We start from the raw sequence: 26298 nt of genomic DNA on the forward strand, positions 1-26298 counted from the left end.
CTCATAACAGGAATAAACATGAAAACTGTATACAGCAACAAAAAATTGGATATCCTGGCCTCCATATATAATGACTTCAAATCATACATACAGTACAAAGGAGCAGGAGATGCATATCTATTCAATAATGCTATACTGCGACACAAATTATTTTTTGTACAAATGGAATGGCTACGGGTCCCTAAGCGCCTCCAGTTTCAATTTACATTACAGAATCCGGTTTCCACTTTCACGTGATAAATTTCCCAAAATAGGGCAATATATCCTGCAATGAAAATGAAGGAAATTTCCCTTCCTAGTCATTTCTGCCCCCATCCTCACAAACCCCTCCATCCAAATCCTAATTTACAGCCAAAAAACAGCAGTATGTGGTGGTAGCCACCAAACACTTGGAAGCTACAAAAGACATCTCCAAGATTTTTGTACAGCTAATTGTTGTCTCTAGTCACTTTCTTCTGAGAAATTTTTTCCACCTTGAATTATAAACCATGACATTCCAAGGTATTCTTTCACCAGTATGCTGGGTGTTCTAAATCAGCCTGGTGAACGATCAGACTCAAGCCAGATCACACAATTGCGCAATCTGAGGCCTCATCTGGCTTTCTGCGCACCTTTTCAAAGATCTGCTCAGCCACCCGCCATTGCAGTATGTACAAGTCAGCATCAGTTGTGATACCTCTTGCTCTTTTTCAGCAGCATCGACATGTGATTGACTTGCTCGTTTCCCATTTGGGTCCCACCCATTAGCCATTCTAAAGCTTCAGAAGCTGCATCTTTTTCTGCACTCTTCTTGTTATTGCAAGGCCGACCTATTATCTGCATTCCATTGAACTCTACAGTCGCTCTGAACTGATTATTTGACAGTTGTTTCACTTTATATATAGGGGCTGTATAACCTGCCCTAGTAACTAAGGTTTGAAGCTGACTCTTGGAGTTATCACCACCAGGTCCACTTTGAGTTCTAGACGACAATGTCGGCACCATTGGCGAAACAGATTTAGTAGTAGACTTTAAATTCTGGCGGCAAAACACAAATCGGCCCTCACAATTATCCTCTGAAACCAAAAGCCTCGTAGCAGACAGAAGGTCCTGATAAGCATGTGTATCCATCTTAGGATTTAGGAGCTGCAAGCAGATATGAACCACTTTAGACAAACAGCATTATGACATAGATAGGTAAATATGAAAGCTTCCACAATCAACATTATGTATAATATGCCCAAAAAACTGGATTCACATAGCAGTCGCTGTAATAAGCTTTGCTTACCTTCAGCTGCACAAAATCCTCCAGTTCTCTCTTTAGGTTCAAGTAAGTTTCTGCCATCACAGGTTTCATAAAAAATTCCAAGTATCCTCCCAACATAATTAGATGCCCATCCTGCCAAGACAGAAAAAATCAAGTAGAAATGGAACTGTTAAAAATGCAGGGTCCAGAAAGAAAAAGAATCACTAGAGTAACTATATGATTCTTCTCACCGTTGCACCTTTGACAATGTTTCCTCCAAACAGTAAGACCATTGAATCTGACACTGCACTAGAATCACGGAGGAAAACTGAGTTTACTTTAATTTTCTCATTGAAAACAAGCCATGGATATGGGATTCTCGGCTCACGAGCATTGACAGAGTTCTGCCACATGATGACAGACAAGAAATTTAATCCATAAGGATGAACTTACAACTGAGATATACAGTAGATATTGATTACCCAGTAAAACATTTGCTAGATTTAACAAGAAAAAAAGGAATAAACATTCAAAAAGGGAATATAAAATCAAAGTACCGAGACAAAATGATCTTACCGAGTACAGGTGCACCTGACCATCCTCCATTGTCTTTAATGACAATGACTTCTCATTATGCTGTGAAAACATTACAACCAATAGATTAGTACATGTCCTGCAGGCGAGACAGAGAAACTCGACATATAGATGATAATAGAGAGCAGCCAAGAGCCAGAGACACAGGTCCCCCCCCATCACTTCTTTATTGTCCAACTAAACCAACAATCATTTCTAATCAGACTTCCTTGAAAAAGTTTATCAAGAACTAAGAATTTCTGCTTGTTCCGGAATAAGATCAGATAGAACCATTCATATGAGCCACTTACCCCATTTGGATTACAATTCACAATCGCCAATGTTTTCAAGTGTTTTAAGTCAATTTTCATCTCTTAAACAAGGAGACAAAACTACATTTTGTCAAAAACAAGATTAATAGGCTTGCAAGCTCAAAGTAAAACATGTTAATCCCTCAAGAACATGAATGAATGAGCCACAAACGATCTTCCACACCTCAACATAGGTTTCCACATATAAGCATTTCTTCCTGAATTCTATTTCTTGTCGTTCATTAGAGGTGTTTCTGATTAATCGGCATGGTCAGCTAAATTGGGGCACAATATGACCATTGTAGCATAGGAATCATGTGAAGCATTCTACAAAATTTTGATCTCCATAAATTTGCAGTATGCAAGATAAGTTTTAGTCTGCAATTAAACCACTCACCACAACAGAGCAGATTCCTGGATACAATCCATAGCATATAACAGCACGAAGAAGCTTATCGTCCTGGCTCCATCCATTGAAGAAGGATGAATTGTCATCAACTAGTCCAGTATCCTTCAACAAAGTATAGAATTCCCGCCGAAGAGAATCAATAGCTTTCATGGACTGTACTGAGAGAAAATTTTTCCAGCAGTAGTCATGACCACCGTACTCTTTCTCAGCACTCTTCCATCCATCATACGCGCGAACAAGTGCAAGATGGTCACTATAATCGCGCGAGAACTGCGCTTTAGCAGCCTCTGCAAGCTGAAGAGTAGAACCAAAGCAATCTTAAAACTATACAGGAATCATACATAAACAAAGAACCTTAAGTTGCTTCAGAGTAAGTAAAAGAACAAAGAGTGAAGATATAAAAACTGTGCATCTTGACCAGTGACACTGCAACGGAGAGAGTATTGCATTGCAGCACATACAATTCTGTCTAGAAGTGGTCTAAATAAAACATACTTCCTCCTTTTTTTTACTTGCATCATTTTCCAATTTAGAAAGTTGCATATGCAACATTGACATTTTTGGTAATATGGGATCCCTTATTTTATCTCTCTCTCCCCTCTCCTAAATTAGTGTGCCATAATCCAGTGTTGTAAGTAATACAAATCACAGGAAGTATTTACATTCAGCACAGAATGTGAGTAAGAAACCATCACAAGATTGACAACTAAGTTATTTGGCTGCTAAAATTTACAAACATGCTGATGATCTCTGGCAGGAAACTTACAAAAAGTAATAAAAGTAAACAACAATTTGCATTTAGAAACGTTCTTAGTGTCTGGCATTTGCACAATATCCATAAACATGTTTAGTGTCTTCTCCTTAATGAAGCAAATCCATTATCAACCCCCCCCCCCCCCCCCCCCTAAAAAAAAAAAAAATTCCCCTTTTTTCTCCATGCAGCTTGCAGAGCTGTTGCTATAGTAAGATTATTGCCCCAAAACAGATCAGAATTTGAGAAAGTCAGAGTCCTTTTAATTTATCAAGTTTTTAAGCAAAACCAGGAAAAACGAAATTCTACAAAACCACCTCCGAGAATTATGGTCATTATGATTCTAATTGATCCAAAATCTGGATAGCCGGCTTGAAGCCTTGTCAAATTTCTTGATACTATATTTGATGTATATTATTATCCACTTGCAATTATTTTGGAACAAAAGCCACTAATTCAGGAGGTATATGAGATCCCAAAATATATTTCATACTAAGAGCCTTAGAGGACACAAGATTTGTCTATCCATACAAATAGATTGTTTGTTTGTGAGGATTCCCTTTTCACCAAATTAGATGTAATAAACTGGAAAAATGTTCCTCTATACTGCGAATTGAGAACACCACACCATTAATAATAGAAGAAATAAAATAATTTGTGAAAGGAAACGCTGAGAAGAACGAACAAATATTTCCATTCACTCAAGTGGTTACTCATACCAACCAAGTATAGAATATCTCCCACATCTAAACTCATTTGCCTTCTGTCACTCTTAATCATTTATTGCATCATAATGGAATTCAGAAAGATAAAAGGGGTTGCATTTAAAAAATCTTGGTGGTGCTGTCTTGGTTGGCTAATGAGCCGAAGAACTGCTGAGCCTCATAATTGAAATAAGTATCCACCACAGCAAAACCTCATGATTGAAAACATTTAATATATAGATTCCCCTCTCGGAGACAACTAATTCACTATAGCACAAAGCAAAGGCATGAACTCCCCATTCCCAAACACTTCATCTTCTCCGACACAATTTCACTATACCACTAAACAAAAGCAATCAGGCATTTCTTCCACTGCTACCAATAAAAAAAATCAAAAATCACCAACAACCGCCATTGTGGCTTCAAGAAGAGAAGTTCCTAAGTAGGCCCAAAACCAGGGCAAACCACACACCCCCTGTGGTAACTTGTCTGAAGACACTCATTTTGCAGTGCAATATGCTAAAACTCACGGGAAATATTCGTTGGTGGCGTGGTATCCTCGACGACGAGGTTAGGGGGAGTGGAGGCAGAAGTCAATCAAGTCATTTTGGGGAAGGGCAAGGGAAGTCCGTGTTGACTGTCAACTGTAAAGAAGTTTAGGGGAAGAAGGGAGGTAAAAAAGAAAGAAAAGAAAGGTAGATAAAAGATAGCTTCTTCAGTCAACTAAATTCCCACTCAACTCTGATGGGCCTGTATTAGCAGAGGGACCCCAACACTATCGCCAGAAAACATTGTCAAAGCGAGTAGGAAATAGAGTGACGGCAAACTTGTTTTAGGAAAAGTTCTGGAATCTAAAGTTTTAAATTACGAGAAATAAGGTTGGCTCCCTCACTCAGTATCATTCCGTCACTGACATTTGTGGTACAAATGCAATTTTCTTGTGCACGATATGAACCAGCAAAGTTTCAACAAGAGCCGTCTTTTGTTCTTGAATATCAAGACGGAAGAAAGGACTTGTTGAGGATTGGATTAGTCCGAAAGTGAACATCCTGAATCAGTCGCTCGATTTCGTCTTTTTGAAATAAAGGATAACAATGAGGGAGAACAAAAATGGGTCATGGCCTTGCTTCAATATCATGTCGTGCTCCTTTCTAGCAACCACACAGGAAAAATTGCTAATATGTGTCAACAATTACCAGAAAAAGGGGATGGGTGTTACCACGACAAGTCGACAACCTTCATCTTTACCGCGTATTCTCCCCCCTGTAGGTGGTTCACTCCAACCAATGCCCTCTGTCCTCTTTTTGCAAGGTATGAAACATGGATTTTGAGGACCACTCAAGGAGGGATCTCCTGAAAAAAAAAACTTCTTCCCCACTATGAGCTTCAAAAGCTGCTGCTTCCAATTTGTCATGATGGCGCCCAAATGTTCTAACCACTATGATAACATCACATGTTCTTAGTTCTTAAGGTACGAAATCATCACAAACTTGCACCCCTTGTACCACCAGCATACAGCCTTCACTCTCTAATACCATGCACAGTCTCAACATTCCCGAGGGAGACACCAAACCCCTTCATCGAATGACGTGCAAAGGTCCTTGTCAGCCAATTCAATTCGGACTGGAGATGTTATATAACAACGTTAAGGTGAGACGTCCAGTGATTTAAAAAATGAAGGTTCATCGTAGCTCTTTGAATGATTGTATTAAAATCAGTTTGTACCTGCAGTAGAGTGGCTAAGAGATAAAATTGTGTGTGGACCCGAGATCCACCATCAGCAACACTTCTTGCCCACCACCATCTATATTGTTTCAAAAAAAAACACGCAAAATTGATCACCTACGCGTGCAGCTCTGCAGAACAAAACCTAACCACCAACCAGGTCTTTCGTCCAATGATAAAAGGCCCAAGGTCGATTTATTTCAGATAAGCTGATGGCTCCATTTTCAAATTTAGATTTTGCATTAAAACGTACATCAGGCAGAATAATCATGGTGATCGAACTTAAAGATACAAAATAAGTGCCATTACTCGATTGTCAAATGAGATATCAAGGAAGAGCCATGTTTTCTTGGTTTTCCTAAATTCAGTTTTATCCAGAAGCCAAAGGGAACTAGCGAATCCAAGCAGATAAAGAACTCCATACAATATCTCAACATAATTTTGTCTTCTTGCTACACACAGGTTTTCCACATCTTTTCAATTCTAGAGAGAAGCAGGAGTACATAAAACATATGGAATGATGCAAGTTAAACCAAAAACTCACTAATGCACAAACCATAACAAACCAGAGCAACACCAAGGACGTCGTTTAATCTACATAAAGCATCGGACTTTTTCTACAAAACATAAAATTTGACTTACGTCTTTCTTGTCCATGGGTGTCAGAAAGGGATCTCTGATGCTGAGGCCAGCAACTATAGTCAACACTGGATCCAGACAGCTAAATATAGCGCCTGATACAAGCATTTTCCCAAGCTTTGGCTCCATTGGTAGCATTGTTAGGTACCTACCTGTCAAAGAAACAAGTATACAAAGAGCACAATTTCAGCAAAGGACAGCAAGAAGACATGGCCGCAGAAATGTGATAACACACCTAGAACAGTGAGATTTTCATTTGTGTCCAATGCCCCGATAACCTTCAAATATTCTATTGCATTTTGAACCTATTAAATAAGCATTAGGAAATTAAAAAAAGGGGAACGAAATCCAAGGCAAAGTGCAAAATGCGAAGGCAGAAATTTCCATTAGGTATGATGTAAAAGCATACAGAAAAATAACAAGATCTATGAAGAAAAGGGATTCCAAGTTACCGCCAGTAATTCAGGTGACTGCAGAGCTCTGGACAGGAACTCAGAGATGCTGCCAAGTTTTAAACTTTTGATCTGCAGACAAAGGGACTGCAGAGGTGTCCTCAGGATTTCTGGAAGCTGGTAATCTGCAAAAGCATCATATACACATCTTGGATACAGATGGTAACATTCTCCAGGTTGAACACGACCAGCCCTTCCTCTTCTCTACATATATGCAGAAGAAAAGTTATCACTAAACATATATTTTCAGCAGAAAATAGATGTGAAGACATTTAAGAAAACTGCGCCTCAACATGCATTCACCTCATTCATGTTTCATTCAATTTGAATCAGAGACTTGATCATTCAGCACAAATGATTTATTTAATCAGAATGCAACTGCCATTTAATATGTAGCTGCCTTCTCAAGAAAACAGACATTACAAATTTGTTTTCAAGCATAATGAATACCATATTGGTTTTCATGTTATCTACCAACTTGAGTACTTAAAGTGACCATTAACACAGAGAACATGACATTTGTAAAGCAAATGTACTCAATACAGATGGCCACAAGTTACATTACTGATCATAAAGGAGATTTTACTAAACATTGAGATAGTGGTTTGTCAAAATACATATAGATTGATTAAGATCAAATCCCAAAAGGCACCCGGGGGGGGGGGGGGAGGGGATTTAGTGCCAAGGGGTCGACATTTTCTATCCACTAAATTTTCATAAAGTTGTTGTCTAATCCCTGGAATTCGGTGCAGCAGCTAGATCACATTTTGGTTAGTGTACCTTGGATTTTCATGCAAGCCTCATGCAAAAAATGATGACTCCAATCAAACAAAGATCGCAGCATCTACGGCATACACCTTCTGCATAGCATTGTTTTAGGAAATTTTTGGTGTGGTAAAACTAGGGAGTGTCACTTAGCAACATGGAATTAAAACTCTTCCATTCGGTTATAGAACGGCTGTTTTGTAACGGATTTTGGATTTGCCATTCTGCAAAATCTCGTTATGGAACACCATAATAAAATCACATACTTCTCGCTGCATTTTCCATTCCGTAATGGGGACTCATTGCGTTAGAACGTTTTTATCCCCGTTACATCGTTCTTTTCAGACATCGGCCAAATATATTTTATGATGAAACATGATACTCTGATAGAATTGATTATATTATGTTGTAATAATGCTTCATAAACTAAAACAATGCAAATAAGGTCAGAACATATTTATGTGAATTTTTTCGAAAAAAAATCACGCTGTGTCTGTCGCGATCCGTTCCATTTATCCGTTACAAGCCGGTTTTGCGACAACGCAAATGTTATCGCAATCGCGACAGCTTCCACGATTTCTTTCCTTGCTAAGCAATGTTTATTTATTTAGTTAAGATAACTATTGAATTAGCTTAGGTTTCGAGGGATATAAGTCGAATTCTACTTAGGCATATTGTCAGATCAATATTTCTTGTCTTCTCTTCTATCCTTTAGGTTTTTGTGTTATCTTTTAGAAGAGTTGAAAGTAGCGTTGGCTGGCAAGGAATCTTGTGTTGCTAGCTTGTTATGATTACGATAAGTGTTTCAGAAGTAGAGTTATTGACATTGAGTTTTGGTGTCATGTATGCATACATATTCGAGTGTGTCCATGGCTATAAATGTACAAGTTGGATATGTTATCCTATATCTGCAGATTTTCAGAAATGATCTGTAATACAATTAGATCCCTAAGTCCCACAAATTGGTTTGAATCAACTCATTTCTGTATAATTTTTTAGATCTGAACATATAATTACCACTCTAAACCAAGAATTCATTCCCCATCTAATGGCTAAATTGGAGCTCTCAAGAAGAGAGATGGCCATTGGCCTCTCCATTGATTGACTTAATAGCGGTCTGCTCCACACCTCCATGTAAGTAGATCACACGCTTCAAAGCATGTCTTTGTTTCCCTCTCATTCTCTTCCCATCTTTACTTGTGGTTCAACGCAGCATGAGATACTTTGACACTAGATTGATGGAAACTCATGTTGCGTTTCACAAGTAAAGATAGGAAGAGAATGAAAGTCAAACAAAGATATGCTTAGAAGTATGTGATCTACTTACGTGAAGGAGTTGACACACAAGTGGCGGATCTAATATAGTGGATCCTGGTAAAATCTGTGACGTTTCATCTAACTGGAAAACATGTAAAATGAAATAGCTTGCGCAAGGAAACATAAGGAGCATGATAGCTTGATGGTTTTGTTGACAGTAGTACTGCATTTGGTCAAGGGTTCGAATATGCTTGCTCTCGTCAATATTTGTCTTCCTTTTTGCTGCTTAAATTAATTCCACCATCTTCACTTTTTCTTTTAAAAAATTCATACAGCAGATGTATTTCTTACTTTTTCTTTTCTTTTTCTCAATCTTCAATTGTTTTTATTCTTTTCCTTCTATATACAGTAGGCTTATCTTTTTGTTCTAATAATAAACAATACTCTCCATAGAATGTACTCGGAGTACTTTTTACGAGACAAAGTTGATCATTCTTTCATGATTTACTATACTTTCAAGATTTACCATACATGTACAATGTACAAAACAACAATAATTTAATTCTTGTAATAGCATTTTCACACACCCAAATTAGTCATCTGTCGTGATTTAGAATTTGAACTATTGTCTATGACGTCCGAACCCACAACGTAAAGATCCTGGATTTGCCACTGGAACAGACCCGCAATTCAGCAACACAAGGTATTTCACACTATATTGACAGCAGTTGTGGAGGTGGGTTTTGTGATGTTGTTGGACATTTTCAAAATATATTGACAGAAACTCGCTTCATATCAAATTCATACTCTAGATATTTTGTTTACTTCGTCAAAAAATCTCCAACTTCAGCGGTTCAGCCTCCATTCTGACGCCTCAAAATTTCAACTTTATCTCCTTGGTTCTACCTTATCATTAAGGTTTTGTCTCGGCTTATCCACTAATGCAATACACCAGTATACCGCATCTTGTATGATCTTTGTCAGCACGTCCATAACCATTGCCAAAGAGACTGACTTAGTATTGATGAGGGTCACTCATCTTAGTTTCAAAAGTTGCGAGCGGAAAAGGGTCCCTAGAGCCTAGGTGCAAGGTGAAGGCGAATGCATCTCATATAAGAGGCACAACTGTACTCACATTTTTTTTAATATTATTAGTATTATTATTTTGCCATTATAAGACTTCATTAAAAGAGCCTCATATGTCAGTAAAATGGACAATCCTTAAGCAAATGCTACAAGAAAAGGAAAAGGAAAAAGAGTATCTCTAGAAATCATAAAGGCCTGTAGTTATGTGACCTCACTGGTCTAGTCAGGGTATAACGTCAACTGGGGCCGTAAAAATTATAACAGGCGTATCGTACCAAAAATATTCTCTTAAACGAAGATAATCTTGCTTGGATGGCAGCTCAAGATCATACTCATGTGAAAACCTTATATTCTCTGAGGTTCTAACTTCTACCCCATGGACACGCTCTATAATGGAACTTTAACTTTAACTTTGGTTGGGAAGGCTCAACTTATCAATTTATCTTCTAAACTACTTGGACCTCAAGTAGCCCATGCTGGCCTAATTCCACAAGAGCATGAGCTTCCAAATCAAAGAAGCCTCTGAAGAGAGACTGGGAGAAGGATGAATATCTGACACTGTCCCACTAAAGAGAGAGAAAGAATTGAAGAATAGATCAAGGAAAGAGAGCAAGCTATAGAGAACAAAGAGAAATATAAACTAACCTGAAACGTCGACGATCACCAGATCTAGGGTGCCTGAATAAAATCAAAGGTGGTTTGCCGGCTTACTCTGCAATGACTAGCAAAGCAGCGGCCGTCAATTTCTTCCAAGACGCAAACTAGGGTGTGTTCGAAATTACAGTTTTTGTTTTACGGTTCAATTTGAAGCAATTAAATAAAATGAAATGAGGGGTTTTCAACGAATTAGAGCATAAAAGCCTTGGTAAGATTTAATTAGATATGTTAAAAAAAATTTATTCTTCAGCTCAGATCTACCCAACCTCACAAGTTTATACAAAAACTGCGAAGGCGCTGCGCCTCGCTCCTCACCCGAGGCGCGCGCATCTCAGCGCCTGTCGTAGATCGCTGCACCAGCAAGTCAAAGGCAATTTGGCCAACACCTCCACCCGCCTCTCGCCTACGCGAGGCTTTTCAAAACTAGGTCACTCATCCACCAGTTCTACCATCTGTTCTCACTTCACTGTACATATATCAACATTCTGTGACCAGAACCTACTTGAGATTTAGCTCCAAAACAAATCAGAAATTGGACAGACAAGAATGTTAGACATTAGCTTGCAATCAAGATAGCCCCACACCTTCAGCCAACTAACTGCACTGCAAAGTAAAAAGTTATCTCATAGTTCTGGACTCTAATAGTAAAGGCAATGTCTAATACCCAATTCAGTCCACTATTGGGGCATCAAGACATCAGCTAGCTGGCTCGTATCTGGAATGATAGCGTATACTACAACATAAAGAGAACAGGGAAACATGCGCTTAAGGTTTTAAAAAGATACAGAACTGCTAAAATGGAGATGATGCCTCACTCACTCAAAGCAACATAGTCAAACATAAGCCCAGAGTGGTCCCACTGAGTCAAACAAAAGTTTCGTATCATTGAGCATGTTTTGAAACAAAAGACAAATTACCTGCTGAGCGGAAACCTTTGAGATCCAAGCAGGAAGCAAGCAAGGTGTATTATTTAAGGCATCATATGACGTCTCCTTTGCCTTACCACAGTCAAGAACAAAGACCACATCATCAATTGTGATACTGGTCTCCGCAATATTCGTAGCCAGCACTACTTTGCGCACTCCATCTTCTGGTTTCTCAAATATTAACCTCTGTAAATAATAAGTACGCACACCATAAAATTGATGACAAACACATGATACAATATGTAGATAAGAAAACAACATAGCACAGGCAAGAAAGATATGAAATAAAGAACAACCAGTTGCTTATATCATCAAGATGCAATATACCTGTTCAGAACTTGCCATCGAACTGTGACAAGCAAGCAACAAGACTCTACTCGGATCTCCGAAGACAGGATGAGCTTGGAGTTTATCCTTAAGTGAGCTTATGTCATCCCATCCGGTCATGAAAACTAACACAGCACCCGGCCCTTCCTTTTCACAAATATGGCAAAGTATATGTTCAATAAGATTAAATCCCATAGAATCTGGATTCCAACAGGATAAAGATTCCCTGGTCTGTGTACTATAGTCTCTGAAGTCTGCAGCAGCAAGTGCATCCTGGTGGATTAAAAGGTAAGATTATAAAAGAGATATAATAGCACAACATAAAGACAAGTCCCAGTCTCTAGCAGCTTACCTCAACAACAGAGGCAATCTGACTCTTCCTTTTCCTGAAGCCTTGTTTATTCATCTTCCACGATCTATCTGGACCATAATCATCTATCTGATTGTAAGGAGTCAATCTATATCCAGATATTTCCAACATATCCTCTAGGAAATGAGTTCGAACAGGGTACGTGAATCCCTAGAACAGCCAACAGTGCAGATGTAAACCCCATTCTTCAGTTAAGGAACAAAAAGGCAACACACAAATAGCCATCATGAACATCAAAATCGAAGCTTTCTAAGGATCATAGAAGATAAAGTGACAGATTACAACTTCAGTGCACCGGGCTTCATGAAAAGCATTCAGAGAGTTGTACAAGACAGAGAATACCTGATTTATATATCTGAATCCTATTATAGCACAGGAGATTCTTTGATTAAATTCAAGGGAGAAAAAAGAAAAAGACAAAAAAAACAGAATCAAGAATGAGAAATAATAAAAAAAAAAAAACCTATTAATTTGTTTAGGAAAAGGTCTTTGATTCCATAACTAGCATTAATAGCATTAGGAAATGGAAGCCCAATATCAATGACATCCTCCCTTTTCTTCCCAACACCAACCTACTGATTGCCCATTGTCTCACCACCACAAGTATGTCATTCAACATTCTCTCTGCAAACAACAGTTGCCGTCTTGTTTTTAACTTCATTGTAGTCATGGTGGTTGTCCTAAATGTATCCATAATCATATACAAGGACCTCAAGCATGAGATATGGTGTCAGACCAGGAAAGATAATTCAACCACCAGAGGCCAAGTTTTAGGTCCATCTACAGAATTAAAAATCTATTACAAGGTGAGATTTTCTCCTTTCTGGTAGATTCACATTGGTTCTGGGAGAGAGGGATCCCACACCTACAGAAAAACAAAAATCTAACCACCAGAGGTAGGTCCATCTTCAAAAAAGAAAAACACTTTTAGAATCACAGTATTTCTGGGAGGAAAGGAACTCTCACATGGCGCCACTGCCAAACTGAAAGGTAGTGACAGGCAAGGTTGTCACCACGGTGTCCATAAAATGCACGCCAAGGCAAAGAAGTACAGGTGACTGGTTTGAGGTGGGAAAGATTGGTTATACAGTTATGGGCTTGAGTAGAGATAACACCCATGGGAAATTACAATAGAAAGATGTTAAGGTGGTCAGAGTGCTGGAGAAGGATTGTGATGGCGTTTTTTATTGCAAAAGGTGGTACAGTAGGTGGTCCTTACGCATAGGGTTGGATTGTAAATGAGGGAGGAAAGTGGTAATAGTTAACAAGATGGCGGTACTGCAGTAATGGTAAGTTGGTAGACGGCTCACCGTAGTGCTTATGTGATTTAGGAAATCCAGACCCAGAGGGGGAGGGGAATCAGGAAAAGGCAATGGGTCAGAATGTTGGGCATTTACAAAGGATCATTCAAAAGATTGGTGCAGCATTAATGTGTAAGTGGGATAGATGTGTGGAAGCACCTTAAGAGATAGGATTCTAAATGAACATACCTGGAGAAATGTAACTATTTAAGTTGCAAAAATAGGGAGGATAAGATAAGGGAGTCAGGAGAACTCAACTTCGTTGATTTTAGCATGTGCGACTACAAACAGAAGATGCACCAGTAAGTAATGTGAAGAGGTGGGATTATGGGGATATACTATAAATTGAGGGGGACCAAAGATAACATTGATGGACAGAGTTGAAAATGATATTAAGAAAATGGCTTTGAGGGAGCAAATAGTATTTCTTGGTTCATGCAGCCATCCAGAACCCGTCTTTTGGGATTAACGCCTTAGCACTGTTGTTGTCGTCGGAGTTGCTGTTGTATATTCCCAGCACACGTGTTATTTCTCAAATATGGTTCCTGATTTCCCTTTCATAATGGCTAGCAGTTTGAACTTTACACTTTGTGTGGACAGAAACTAAAAAGGGGAAGGAAGAGAAAGGAAAGGGAGGAGAGCAGGGGAGATGGAATGCTCTTACAAGGAAATACAAGTGAAAGAAGGAAAGGGATTGAAAACCCTTCATTTCAATAACAAATGAATTAAATGGACAAACAGAGAAGGAAGTGGGAGGAAATATTTTTCCACCATCCTTAACAGACACGATCTCTCAATAGTTGGAAATATTCGGAAGAAAAACATTGTTCGTGTAATTATTGGAAGACTCTACTCCACTCCCAGCACAATGGCAGATGAAAGACCGTATTCCAAATCATACGGAGGCTGATAACTACAACCATTACAATTTACATTTTGCTAATGTGAAGCGGTGACACATACTGGAGCATTTTGTTAACAATTCATGCGGTTCACTCTGCTACTCCTAACACAGTTTTTGCTCCAGTTTACTTGGGAGCAATAGGATGCATTCACATATTATTTTTGTTTTCCTTTCTCTACTCTTTTCATTTGTTACCCAAACAAGAGATTTTGGATCCCTCCATTTCTCCTCTCTTCCGTTTTATCCATTTCCTTCTATTGAAACATAGGGTTAAGCATCAAAGAAGACGAATCTTGAACTATTGTCTTTTACACTTGGTGGCTTTGAGAACTTCAAAGATAGCAACCCAAAGAACTCTAGGAACTAATCTTCTAAGACAAGACCTCTAATTATATTTCAACATGATAAGAACTATATGAATCAACCATTAAATGAACACATTAGAAATTTGATGATATCAATCCAGATTTTGGATCAATGCATATCAAACTAGCAATTGAAAGTGAATTCAACAGATTAAGAGTTTATGAAGCATCTTAACATTTTCATACAAGAAAAGGCAATACTGGAAAACTGAACAAGTACATGTACATCAACAGAAGCGTTTACAACAGCTAAATGAAGTCTGCTATTTTCAGGAGGGAGATTGAAAGACATTACAAATAAAGCCATTAGGCAAAGCTAGATGCATTGAATTAGAACAACAGCCAACATTTCATAAAGGCATAGCCAAAATTCATACAAGTAGTTTGGCAGACTCATCCTTCAGAAGCAACAATGTCTTAGCAATTTTTAAAGCATACTTACTGGAATGTTGACAAGAGGAGCACCGCCAAAATAAGAAGAGAAAAGCTCAGCATCTAAAGTCGCACTCATCAAAATCAACTTCAACTCCGGTCTACGAGGAAGTAGCTCTTTGAGCACAATAAGAAGAAAATCTAGAATACACAGGAGCACTGATAAGATTTGGCAAACATAAAATAAGATTAGATGTTTCATGGATGTAGCCTGTAGGCTCACCTTCATTCATCCCACGTTCGTGAATCTCATCCACAATAACATGAGTTATTCCCTTCAAAGTCCTGTCAACAAGTAATCTCCGCAGCAAGATGCCTGTAGTGCAAAACAGAAGCCGCGTATCTCTCCCTTTCATCCCCTCCAACCGAACTTTATAACCAACCTAAAACAAAGAAGTGTGAATATAAATTCCAGCTAAACTTTCTAAGCTTAAGATGTTATACCGGTAAAGTATTGAAGTGCAAAACATAGGTTGACAGCAATGCTCACAGATTCTCCCAATTTCTCCCCTCGCTCTGCAGCAACCCTCTCGGCCACCGAAAGTGCCGATATTCGTCTTGGCTGAGTACATATTATACTGCATGATGCTCCACGGCTAGATTCTATTTCAGACTCCAAAATAAATTGTGGAATTTGAGTAGTTTTACCACAACCTGTTTCCCCAGAGACAATGATGACCTAATATATGACATGGTAAAAATAATCAAGAGACCATTTCAGGTTTAGTGAAAATGGGAAAAAAAAACAGCTACGTAGCATACTGTACAAGAAAACAGTAAAATTACAAAATTTGCTGAGATGAACTCAGATAGCTCACAGCAAAAGACGGATGGACTTGTAAACAAAAAAAGGCATGATATCATGATGTAATCATCAATCAAAGCAATTGATCAACAAATAATCTACAAAAAAAAAAAAAAAAAAACAGAAATAAGAGTCAACGATACTTCTGCTTGAATGTGGGTATCAAGCAAAGCCACAGTACCAAGGTTATAGAATGGAAAGTTTCTTAATTTGACGTTATCCAAATACAGCTCAGATCAGAAGTGCCCAAATCTGGGATATGGTAACACATACTTAGAAATAAAAAAAAAAAAAAAGAAAAATGATTGCAATGACGTTCAAATATGTGAAGAAAATGAGATAAAGTTTAACATCTGAAAATGATTAGGAAAACTGAAGACTTAAACTGTAGATTACCCAACCCCACCCTTTTGAACTATTTAAATGTCTTCCCCTCCTGTCACCCATATACAGGAGGGCTAAGGACAAAAAGGCTCATGCCCTCGAGCTACCAAGTAGTTTACCCAGGAAGCAAGAGTCAAGTGGTAGTCACAAGCTAATACCTAACTCCAGCATATACGAAATCGCTCTATTTTCTTATTCAATTCCCCCCCCCCCAACTCCTACTCCCCCCCTCCCCCATGGATTTATATTCCCCAGAAGTCCTCCATATGTGAGCAAAAGGTAACCCAAGCCTTACCAGAGTTATAAGAAGACACTTGACACACTAGAGAGCTTTTAAATTTCCCAAAGGTCCATATGTCATGCACGGCAGGTAGCTGACTCCATACCTACTTTCGAGCTTTGTGCTTCCATCTCCATAGCCAACTCCATTAGTACCACCTCCATCTATACTACCACAGCAAACATCCACCACCACCATTTGCACTTCGACCACTACTGCCATACTCAGCCATAGACAACATCAGCTCCCGATCCGTGGATTTGTATTCACCAGGAGTCCTCCATAGGTGAGCAAAAGGTAACCCAAGCCTTACCGGAGTTATAAGAAGACACTTGACCACACTAGAGAGCTTTTCAATTTCCCAGAGGTCCATGATGTCATGTGCGGCAGGTAGTTAACTCCATACCTACTTTCGAGCTTTGTGCTTCCATCTCCAAAGCCAACTCCATTACTACCACCTCCATCTATACTACCACAGTCCACAACAAACATCCACCACCACCATTTGCAATTCCACCACTACTGCCATAGACAACATCAGCTCCCTCTCACTTGCAATCACCACCGCCAGTAGTCGGCTTCACCACAAAGCCAAGGACCGACAACCTAGCTCTGACCATCAGAAATCACTGGCACAAGTCCGCCGAAATCACAAGCTTGATGAACACAGGGCCATTACCCTTTATCAGCATATCCGAGAGATTGAATTTTAAGAAAAATACATGTCCACGGCAAGGAAAAAAATCGCGGATGCGGTAGCGAACGCGATAACGTTTGCATTGTCACGGAAACGGCTTGTAACAGATGAATGGAAAGGATTGCGGCCGACACGGCATGATTATTTATTTTTTTTGAAAAATTCACATTAATACGTTCTAACCATGTTTGTATTATTTTAGTTCATGAAGCACTATTACAACATAAATATAATCAATTCTGTTTGAATATCATGTTTAATCAGCTATATAATTAATTCACAAAACATTATTGGCCATGTTCGAAAAGAACGGATCTAACGGGGATAAGAACCTTCTGACGCAGCGAGTTCCCATTACGGAACGGACAACCGGCGAGAAGTTTGTGATTTTTATTCTGGTGTGCCGTAGCGGGATTTCACATAACAGCAAATCCAAAATCCATTACAGAATGCCCGTTCTGTAACGGAACGGGAAACTTATAATTCCATGGTCCACGGACAAGGAAAAGATAAGACCCACCATATTTTATGTGCTTAACTGCTTAGAGATGGTTGAATTCAATTATCAAAAGTTTGGATCGAAAAATCTTGATGGTTGAATTCAACATCAAAGGCCAGCACCTACTATTTAGAGAGTATAAAAGACGAAGACGACAATGATCAATGGCAGCCATGGATGTGATTGAGTACAAAATATGCTAATCTTCAGGGAAGAAGATTTGAGGAGGAAGGTGGGATTGTCCATATAGAAAAGGAGATAAGAGATGCAATGTGAAGGGAAGGGTTTTCTTTTTATTACCCCCACTTGAACCAAACATATAGAAATGGAAATGGAAATGAATTAATTACAACGCGTAAATGTAGCATTTTATCAAGTTTCCCTCTCTTGATTCCTTTCCCTTACTCCGGTGTGAGCCAATAAGCTCGTATAATTAGTGGGTCTATGGGACAATTCTCGAGTTAAGATTAGCATGCAGTAATAGGTTTGCAAAAACTGTTAGATATAAACAACTTAAGCAAATCAAAAGTTATGCAATTAGAAGAGTTTAATAAATTGAGGATTGATGACGCGTTTGACAAACATATCATGAGTTAGGTTAAGTGTTGCCAACCCATTAACAGTCAACCCAAAATTGACAAAACCTGATACATTGCCGATTTGTAGTAGGTATTTGACACAAGACTATCCAACAAGTACTGAATTTCCTTAGTACCTTTTTTTTTTGTTTAAGGGGGTAAGAGGAGGGAGTTTAAGTGGTTGGTGTTTGTTTCAGTATTCATTGCTTCATGATAGTTTGGGGGCATGAGCTATTCTGTGCTTTGCCTTCTGTTTTTACATGGGTATAGCCCTTTGGTGTCTTTCTAGCATATCTTTCTTGTTTAACCCTCCGTCCACTGCGCGCGCACACACAGTCATACACACACCAGAATAAACAGAGCAATTTATGACTCACCAAAAAAAGATCCAATTACAAAGACAAAATAAACCCCACCCCCCCCCCCCCCAAACAGAAAAAAGGAGGAAACTCCCAATTTACATAAGCGAACGGAGCATCCTCCAAACCAATAACACATATTAAATCAAGTTGCATACTATATAACAATGATTCAGATATAAAGGGATAGGAGGGACTCAATCAAGTACATTTTAATAACTGCAATTAAAGTATATTGCAGAAACTAACATAAAGCATAAAGAAGCCAAACTAATCAATTGTCATCAGGCATGGCGCCAAACACCCCACATCTAAGCAGAAAGGAAACAAAATTATGGAAACTGACTTTGCACGAAGATGACTTCAATAGTGGAAATTCCTGGTCAATCTGTCAGATTTGATTAATTAAAAAAGAGTTCACCTGATTACATGCAATGGCTCTTATCAGTGCATCTCTCTCCTTGAATGCTGGAAGGCTTATACGGAACTCCAGCATTTTCCTTCCTTCAGCACATTCCTGTGACGATTGAATGCAACTCTATTAGACACAGATAAGGAACTAACAGAAGTGCATATTTCCTAATTTTTAGGAGCAACAAAATTGTACTATTGAGGCGATGACAAGAAAAAATTGAGAAGATGAACCTGCCAAGCAAGCTGCTGATCACGAAGCTGCAAGTTTCTGCGCCTTATGATTCTCTCCATGACAGAACTGCTAAGGTTCAGAGGTTCTGGTTGCTCAAAGAAACCTTCATCAGTGGCAATGCTACCGCTACTACTTGATCTTGAAAGTCCATTATCATGTAAAATATTTGCGCTCTTAGCTTTGTGAGAAAGATAGTCGGCAAGATAAGCATCCACTCTCCTCTGCAAACTACAATCTATTGCAACCTGTGGATATTATAGCAAAAGCTTGAAACCCCCATACACAAGTCGGAAGATAAATTAATGGATTTGAGGATAAGCAATTTTGGCAATTATGTCCTTTTCCAGTCTTATCACTGGGTATTCCATATTTCCATCTCCCCAATTCTAGACCAAGGGGGGGTGTTGATTGTAAATGAAAATCTTCAGCCCACCCCATATCCCGAAAACTATACCTAGAATCTAACCAGTAAGGGTTGAAGAGTGGAGACACTGATTGCCTATACAGAAGAGGATAAGAAAAGGAACTGAAGTTAGTGCAAACAAGTCATCATCGTCATAAATGGTTCAAGGCCCCACAATTCACGAACTTATAATTGACAAACAAAGAGGACAAGCATCAATGGGTAAAAGCCAGATATCATCAAGGAAATATAGTCTGAAGAAGAAGCTGCAGTACCTCTCTCTGAGGACGCTTTTCATCAAGATCGAATCTGTAATTCGGCAGTGGGATCTTACTAAAAACTACTACTTTGACGTATGAATGGCTGCCAAAAGTAACATAGTTGATATAAGTATAGAAGCAAACCAAAGCAGCAAAATTGTTTTCAAGCTCAACATACCTATACAAACCCATCTTGTTTGCCACATTAGCGATCTGCTCAAAGTCATGTCGGTCCTTTTTCTCCCTGGATATCAATTCTTGTTTGTCCTTGTCCCGTAGAAGCATGTTCAGCTTTGATTTCCAGTGCTCCACATTACCAGCAGTTGGACCAGACTGAAACCACATTGTAATAATAGTCAACAAAAATTAATTGACATCATAATTATAACAACGAAAAAAATTAGCTAGATCAAAAGGCAGGAAGAAGTGATTAAGTCTAAAGTCTAAACCCTTGCATCCTTTCTCTGTCCCCTTGGTCTCCCATATCCTCTATATTCTTGTCTGGACAGTCATCAAATATATTGTTGAAGCAAACCCATTTGTTAGATATTGCGGTTCCATATCAAAAATTAACTTAATTTCCTTAAATATAACTTTATCTCAAATTGTGAGAGTTTGTCAAAAATTGCTTTATCAACTCCACGCCGCTTCTTTTTCCCAAAAAGGAGCACATTATCTATCTTCTATTAATTTACAGTATATCTATCTCCATGCTCCCAGTGCATAATGAAGGAGCAACCACTTCAAGAAGGGGGAGAAAAGGTCAACAGTTGCTTTTTAGCGAATATGGGTTACAATAAAAAAAGCAATTGTTGTACACATTAGTGGTAAGAGTTGTGCCATCGGCAAAGTGAGATGAGTCTGCAGTTGTTACATTGCTTAGCAGCCACACTGACATGGTACTTCATGAGTTTTTGGAAGATACCTATTTGTTCGAATAAAATTATGTAGAATATCTTCACTTTCAATAGTGACAGTATTGAGATCCTTGTTGACCATATATATATTAGCACCATGTGTTCTATTTTGATAGGAAACAACAGTTATAAAATTTATATGCACTAAGAATGTAAGATATGTACAAGTTACTTATATGAGAGTTCAAAAGTATGAATATCCATAACAGCGTTAATAATGGATTACCAAAATGGATGAGGGAAATTAGCAATGGAAAACAGATGTTGAAGTGTGATTTCAGACTGATAACGTGTGGAACAGCAAGTTACAAACGCGTTGCAAACAGATTAAACCCTTACTTAGCAAACGGCCTTATTTAATTACATGGGTCTCAAGGACATGCAGGGTGTATCTTTCATCTACTTTTCTTATATTTCATAACTGAATATTACATCTGGATGGGACACCAAAAAAAAAATCCCAGAATGGCCTCTATGCTTAAGCCCTGTTCTTTTCACATGATGAACATAAGTCCAAGCACAGATTAGTATGTTCATATAAGGGCTTGAAAATAAGGAACCCTAAGTTGTCCAAGTTCTAATGATATCTGGTAAAGCCAATAAGTTCAAATGAGTTAGAATCAAGGTAAATATGTGGAGTTTCAGTCAAAGTAGTACCTGCTTCAAGGTAGAGAAGTTTTATGGTGCCTATCTCTCCTCGCATAAACAGGTGACATCGCTGGGTCTTTTCATAATTTTAAGTATTCATCAACTAAAATACACATTAAACAACCACAAAATATATACAAGTCTAACAGACACAAATGGAGAAGTTCAAACAAACTATTTATAATAAAAATAGGAAGTTATTAAAATTTATTTTCAAAATAAGATATTAAATTTATAGCATAAAACGCAGTCGAGAGAAAGAGAATACGTTGTCCAACAATTAAACCAAATTCAAACCTCCCCAATTGAGTTACTCTTCAAGGCCCAGCAAACTTAACATGCTTTAGCCCATAACAATGCTAGAGAACTTACTTTTTGTCATATCAATTCAAAACGCAAGGAGGCTTGTGAAAAGAGATGGGAGTCCCGTTCCAACCACATAAACCACATATTTTCCATACAAGATATGCACCACAGCAGCTTCTTATCCTTTTTCCAGTCAAACACCAGACAGCAAATAAAAAGTCAATACAATTCAGTTTAAATGGCAAAACGAAGGCTCCTTGTGCAAAGAAAACCTCCTCCAAAGGGTAACTTGCCACTCACTGCGAACAAGACTTGCTACTGAGGACACACTAAGGATAAGGATTTATATGCTTTTGGAGTAGACAGATGAATGGGGTGGTTAAAATTATAAGCTCCAAGTTTATTAAGATAAATCTCAAGAACATTAATAATTTAGGAAAGAAGAGTGCTTTGGATCATTTAAGAACAATGGAAGTGTTTTGGGGTGATTGAACATCATCATTTCACAGATTGTGGTTCTACTTCAAACTAACAATTTTATATTCTGCACTGAACATTGCAGATTGGTTGTCAAAGAGAGCAATCTCATGTGTGTATATTAGAGCTTAGGTTAATTTAATTAGAAAATAGTTTGCTATTTTTCTAATATTTAACTCCGACCGCCTCTTCACTCTTCTCTACAATACGCAGGAAAGGAACTGTGGCCCGTGCCTTGTCGATGGCGGCTGGAGCCTTGGAGGCACGTGCATAGGGTCGCAACGTTGCTAAGCCCGTCTTTCATATAGATTTTTACCTCCGCTAGACCCTACCTCGCTAAAGTGTGCTCTCTAAATCTAAGGGCACCATGGTTTGAAATTTCCAATTCGGCCGTGCTCTAAAAACTATGAATGCAGTCACAATGAGGTGATAAAGCCGACCTTTGATACCATGTCATGCACAAAGATTCTCTTCCTCCATTCTTTTCTACATAGTGCTACATGCTCTTAGAAACACATTTTATTCATCTCACTTCTCTCTCTATCCATCCAAGTCATCTTTGGTCTCCCCGAACACTGGTATCAAAAAGCGTATGGCTTAGTCCATTTTGCTGTATTGGGACGGCCGGCCGGTTTTCAACATTGGCCAATCGAATTTGGCTGGTTCAACACAATCGTGACAAGGCAATTTCACCCGCGTTTCTTGTATGTCTGCCAAGACTACTTTTCATATTCTATTCAAAAGTTTACACTCCCAATACCCACGGCTCCCTAACACATTATAACCTAGGAAATGGTAAAGATTTTTATTTACTATTACAAAGTTACAATTTATTATTTATGTTATCATAATATTGGAGTATACTAAAAAAAATTAAGAACTATATTAACATATATGTGGGCGAAACCACGATGCAATCTGTATTTAATGTATCCGTTGCATTCCTGGAAAATCACAACCATTTTGGCGACCAAGACCATAGCCGTATTTTCGAACCATGCCCCCCGACTTCTTTTGAAATCCTCAAAGTCCCAACTATCTAGTGTCCTTGCCAATGCATTTAGTCAGATATCCTTTTCCTATCCTCTTGTTACTCCAACCTTTCTCTTAATATCTTTAGTTTCAAATATGTCCTTTAAGGTGTTCCCGAGCATCCACATTAGCACGAATCGATGTACCAACAAAATGGACCTTATTATTCAAAAGGATAACAACTAATAAGGGGGTGAGGTTTCAAAATTTACGATGCCCTAATCACTAGCACTTGATGGGTCAATAAATTAGGCCATATTGAATGTCTTGCGCCTCCCGTCCTCCCCCTTTTCAAAAAGAAGGGCATAATGATTAACATTCTACATACATATACTACAAAGAAAAAGATAGTTGGGAGTTATAGTATTAATTGCAGGCCATATAAGTCCTTCAAGGCCATAAGTCCTTCAAGGCCATAATTGCATTCAATATTTGTATAGTATTAATTGCAATAGCCAAGCGAATATAAACAACTAAGTTAATACAAGCATATGACAATAGCTACTACACTTAATAAGATTACAGCCACCACGATATACGAAGTCAGCATTTTCACTAGAAAATTGTTAATTAAAGACAACAACATTAAATGGTTGCTTCGTACACCAAAATAAAGTATATACTCTTGAGTTATATAGTATGAGTTCAAAACAAAAGTAAGCTTCAAAAAGTGTCATCACACCAAGACAATAAGGTCTGAAGACCTTACGTGCAAGGTCCGGACGCATCTTGTGAATAAAGCATATTAATAATCAAAATTTGTTAATGCTTGCGACAAACAACATGCTTTAGTGGTAGTGAACACTTAATTAAAACCTGAAAATCCAATAGTATAAGGCTCCCGTCATGATAAAAGTACAAATGAAAGGGGTAAAAAAAAGAATCCCTTGTGACGTCATATAATAGTTTGACTCTAGGCCATTAGTTGTTCAGTGATTATCAAATTATTATAAATTTAGATGTGATAGGAATAGGTGCGGTTTATTTTATTGAAGGAGAGAGAAAGTGGGTGTTTTTTTATTAGAAGGAGTTTAGTGACCAAAGGGGTAGGAGAGAAGTACCAAATAGTAGTGAGACCCTCATAACATAGAAGAGGTCCAACTATTTTGGGTAGATGAAAAAAAAAGTGTTCAGACTAATATGGAACGGGGGAGTAATAATTTCCACAACTAAGTATGGCAAAAATAGCAATAACTAAAATGTCTTTGTGGTCCACGCCCAACGAATAGGTTTTGGCTCTTGTTTTCTTGCCCAAAAATTGAAATGTTATGTTCCATGAACATATTGTTTGATACGGGCGATTAGAAGGGAAAGAGAGAGAACGGAGAGGCAGGGGTGAAATTCCCTTATTTGGATTTTGAATCATATAATATAGTGTAAAATCTTTGTCTTGAACGGAGTAATTGATGACCTCAAATTTCACTCAACATGAGGAATTTGCAATTAGTACTTTTATCTAGTTTGGAATCTAATTTAAAGCAACCTACCCACTTTTTGGTCACCCCATACTAGTTTTCTTAATCTGTGTGCCAAAGCCTGAGCCACGGATAAAATTGGGATGAAGAAGGTAGAATAATTTAGCAAAGATCGAATTTAGTCCTCAAGGATGTGTACTCACTATCTTAAGCGACAAGCAAGACTAACACCTCAAGTAAAAGGAAAGGAAATTACAGAAAATGGAGTACTCAAATCACAAACGATCCTTTTAAGAAGAAATATAACCCAATATTATCAATATAGACTTTTGTACTCATCACACTAAGTGACTGTCGAAACTAATTAAGGGAAGTATAATTCAGCTGAGAAAGCAGTATAACGTGAGCAGTTGATTCCTAATCTCTCCATGCAGATCACAGTACTGAAATGCCAGCGCATCTCTACACTCTGATTCACTTTGAAAGGAACTAGTAGTAATACCTTCATAAATGAAACCAAAATAATGTTTCCATTATTACACAAAATATCCTGATCGTTCATTTCCTTGATAATGATTTTGAGACAGTCTATCATTAAGTAACCAAATGCCAGCAAAACTAGAAGAAATTGACAATAAAATGCAGCAAAAATTTATAAAGTACTCACCCCAGAAGGATAAGAAGAAGGCTCAAACTCCCCAAATTCGCGGTCCGAACCCTCTTCCGAAACCTCATCAACGACGCCAGACTTTGGCTGAGAATGAGTAAGCTGGCGATCACCATTAAACAAATAATTCTTGGGCCGGTTATAGAACTTGTAGTGAAAGCTCTCGGAATTCCAATTCACATTTCCATTCTGATGTTGATTCGGACTCGAAGGCGACAGGTTCCGCTGCTGATTAAACTGAAAATATCCTCCTCCAGCAGCAGCAGCACTACCTTGATTCTGGTTATTCTGACTAATTCTAGCATCAAAATTAGGGTTAGGGATTGAAGTGAGACCTTGGTGATTATCGATACTGGTAGTGCGAGCTGGAGAATGTGCGTCATTAATGGAAGTTGAAGAAGGGACGGTGATGACTGACCTCAGCCTCTGGTGTGGTGGCACATACACAGAAGACTGCGCCCAATCCTTCATTATCGTTGCACTGTGTGCTCTGCAAATTTGCAGGAGTTTTCAGAGTTGGGATTGATTTGATGATGAAAGAGTCAAAGAGTGAAGATGATTTTTTAGGGTTTTAGTGTAAAAAGAGAGGAGAGAGATGGAAGAAGTTAAAAGGTCACGGAAACGGTATATTGAATTTAATTATTCGGTTTTGGGGTTTTGGGTGTTGCCGTGTTGGTGTCAGTTCAACTGCTAAAGGAGAGGGGGGGAAGAAAGAATACACCAGTTTGACTGACCTGTCTGTTAAT

The 26298-nt window shown here is 38.4% G+C and overlaps 1 protein-coding gene across 2 annotated transcripts; it reads right to left on the reverse strand.

Moving 5' to 3' along the window:
* Positions 1–30: 30 nt before the first annotated feature.
* On the reverse strand, positions 31–26298 carry LOC104896635 (DExH-box ATP-dependent RNA helicase DExH5, mitochondrial). Of its 2 annotated transcripts, none has more exons than XM_010683402.4 (19): positions 25553–26293; positions 20269–20423; positions 20106–20193; positions 19427–19672; positions 19203–19298; positions 15670–15858; positions 15403–15562; positions 15190–15320; positions 12160–12327; positions 11808–12080; positions 11472–11666; positions 6790–6993; positions 6573–6642; positions 6341–6489; positions 2507–2812; positions 1802–1861; positions 1477–1629; positions 1268–1378; positions 31–1125 (listed from the first exon to the last, which is right to left on the reverse strand). In XM_010683402.4, exons 1-19 carry the CDS (start codon positions 26021–26023, stop codon positions 664–666), a joined length of 3687 nt encoding a protein of 1228 aa, XP_010681704.2. In that variant the 5' UTR covers positions 26024–26293; the 3' UTR covers positions 31–663. The 2 variants fall into 2 exon arrangements, with proteins under 2 accessions (XP_010681704.2, XP_048503331.1); XM_048647374.2 differs by having other exon boundaries at positions 973–1125; positions 1477–1534; positions 25553–26298.

The sequence above is a fragment of the Beta vulgaris genome, chromosome 6, assembly GCF_026745355.1.
Source record: "Beta vulgaris subsp. vulgaris cultivar EL10 chromosome 6, EL10.2, whole genome shotgun sequence".
In the NCBI taxonomy this organism is placed as follows: Eukaryota; Viridiplantae; Streptophyta; class Magnoliopsida; order Caryophyllales; family Amaranthaceae; genus Beta; species Beta vulgaris.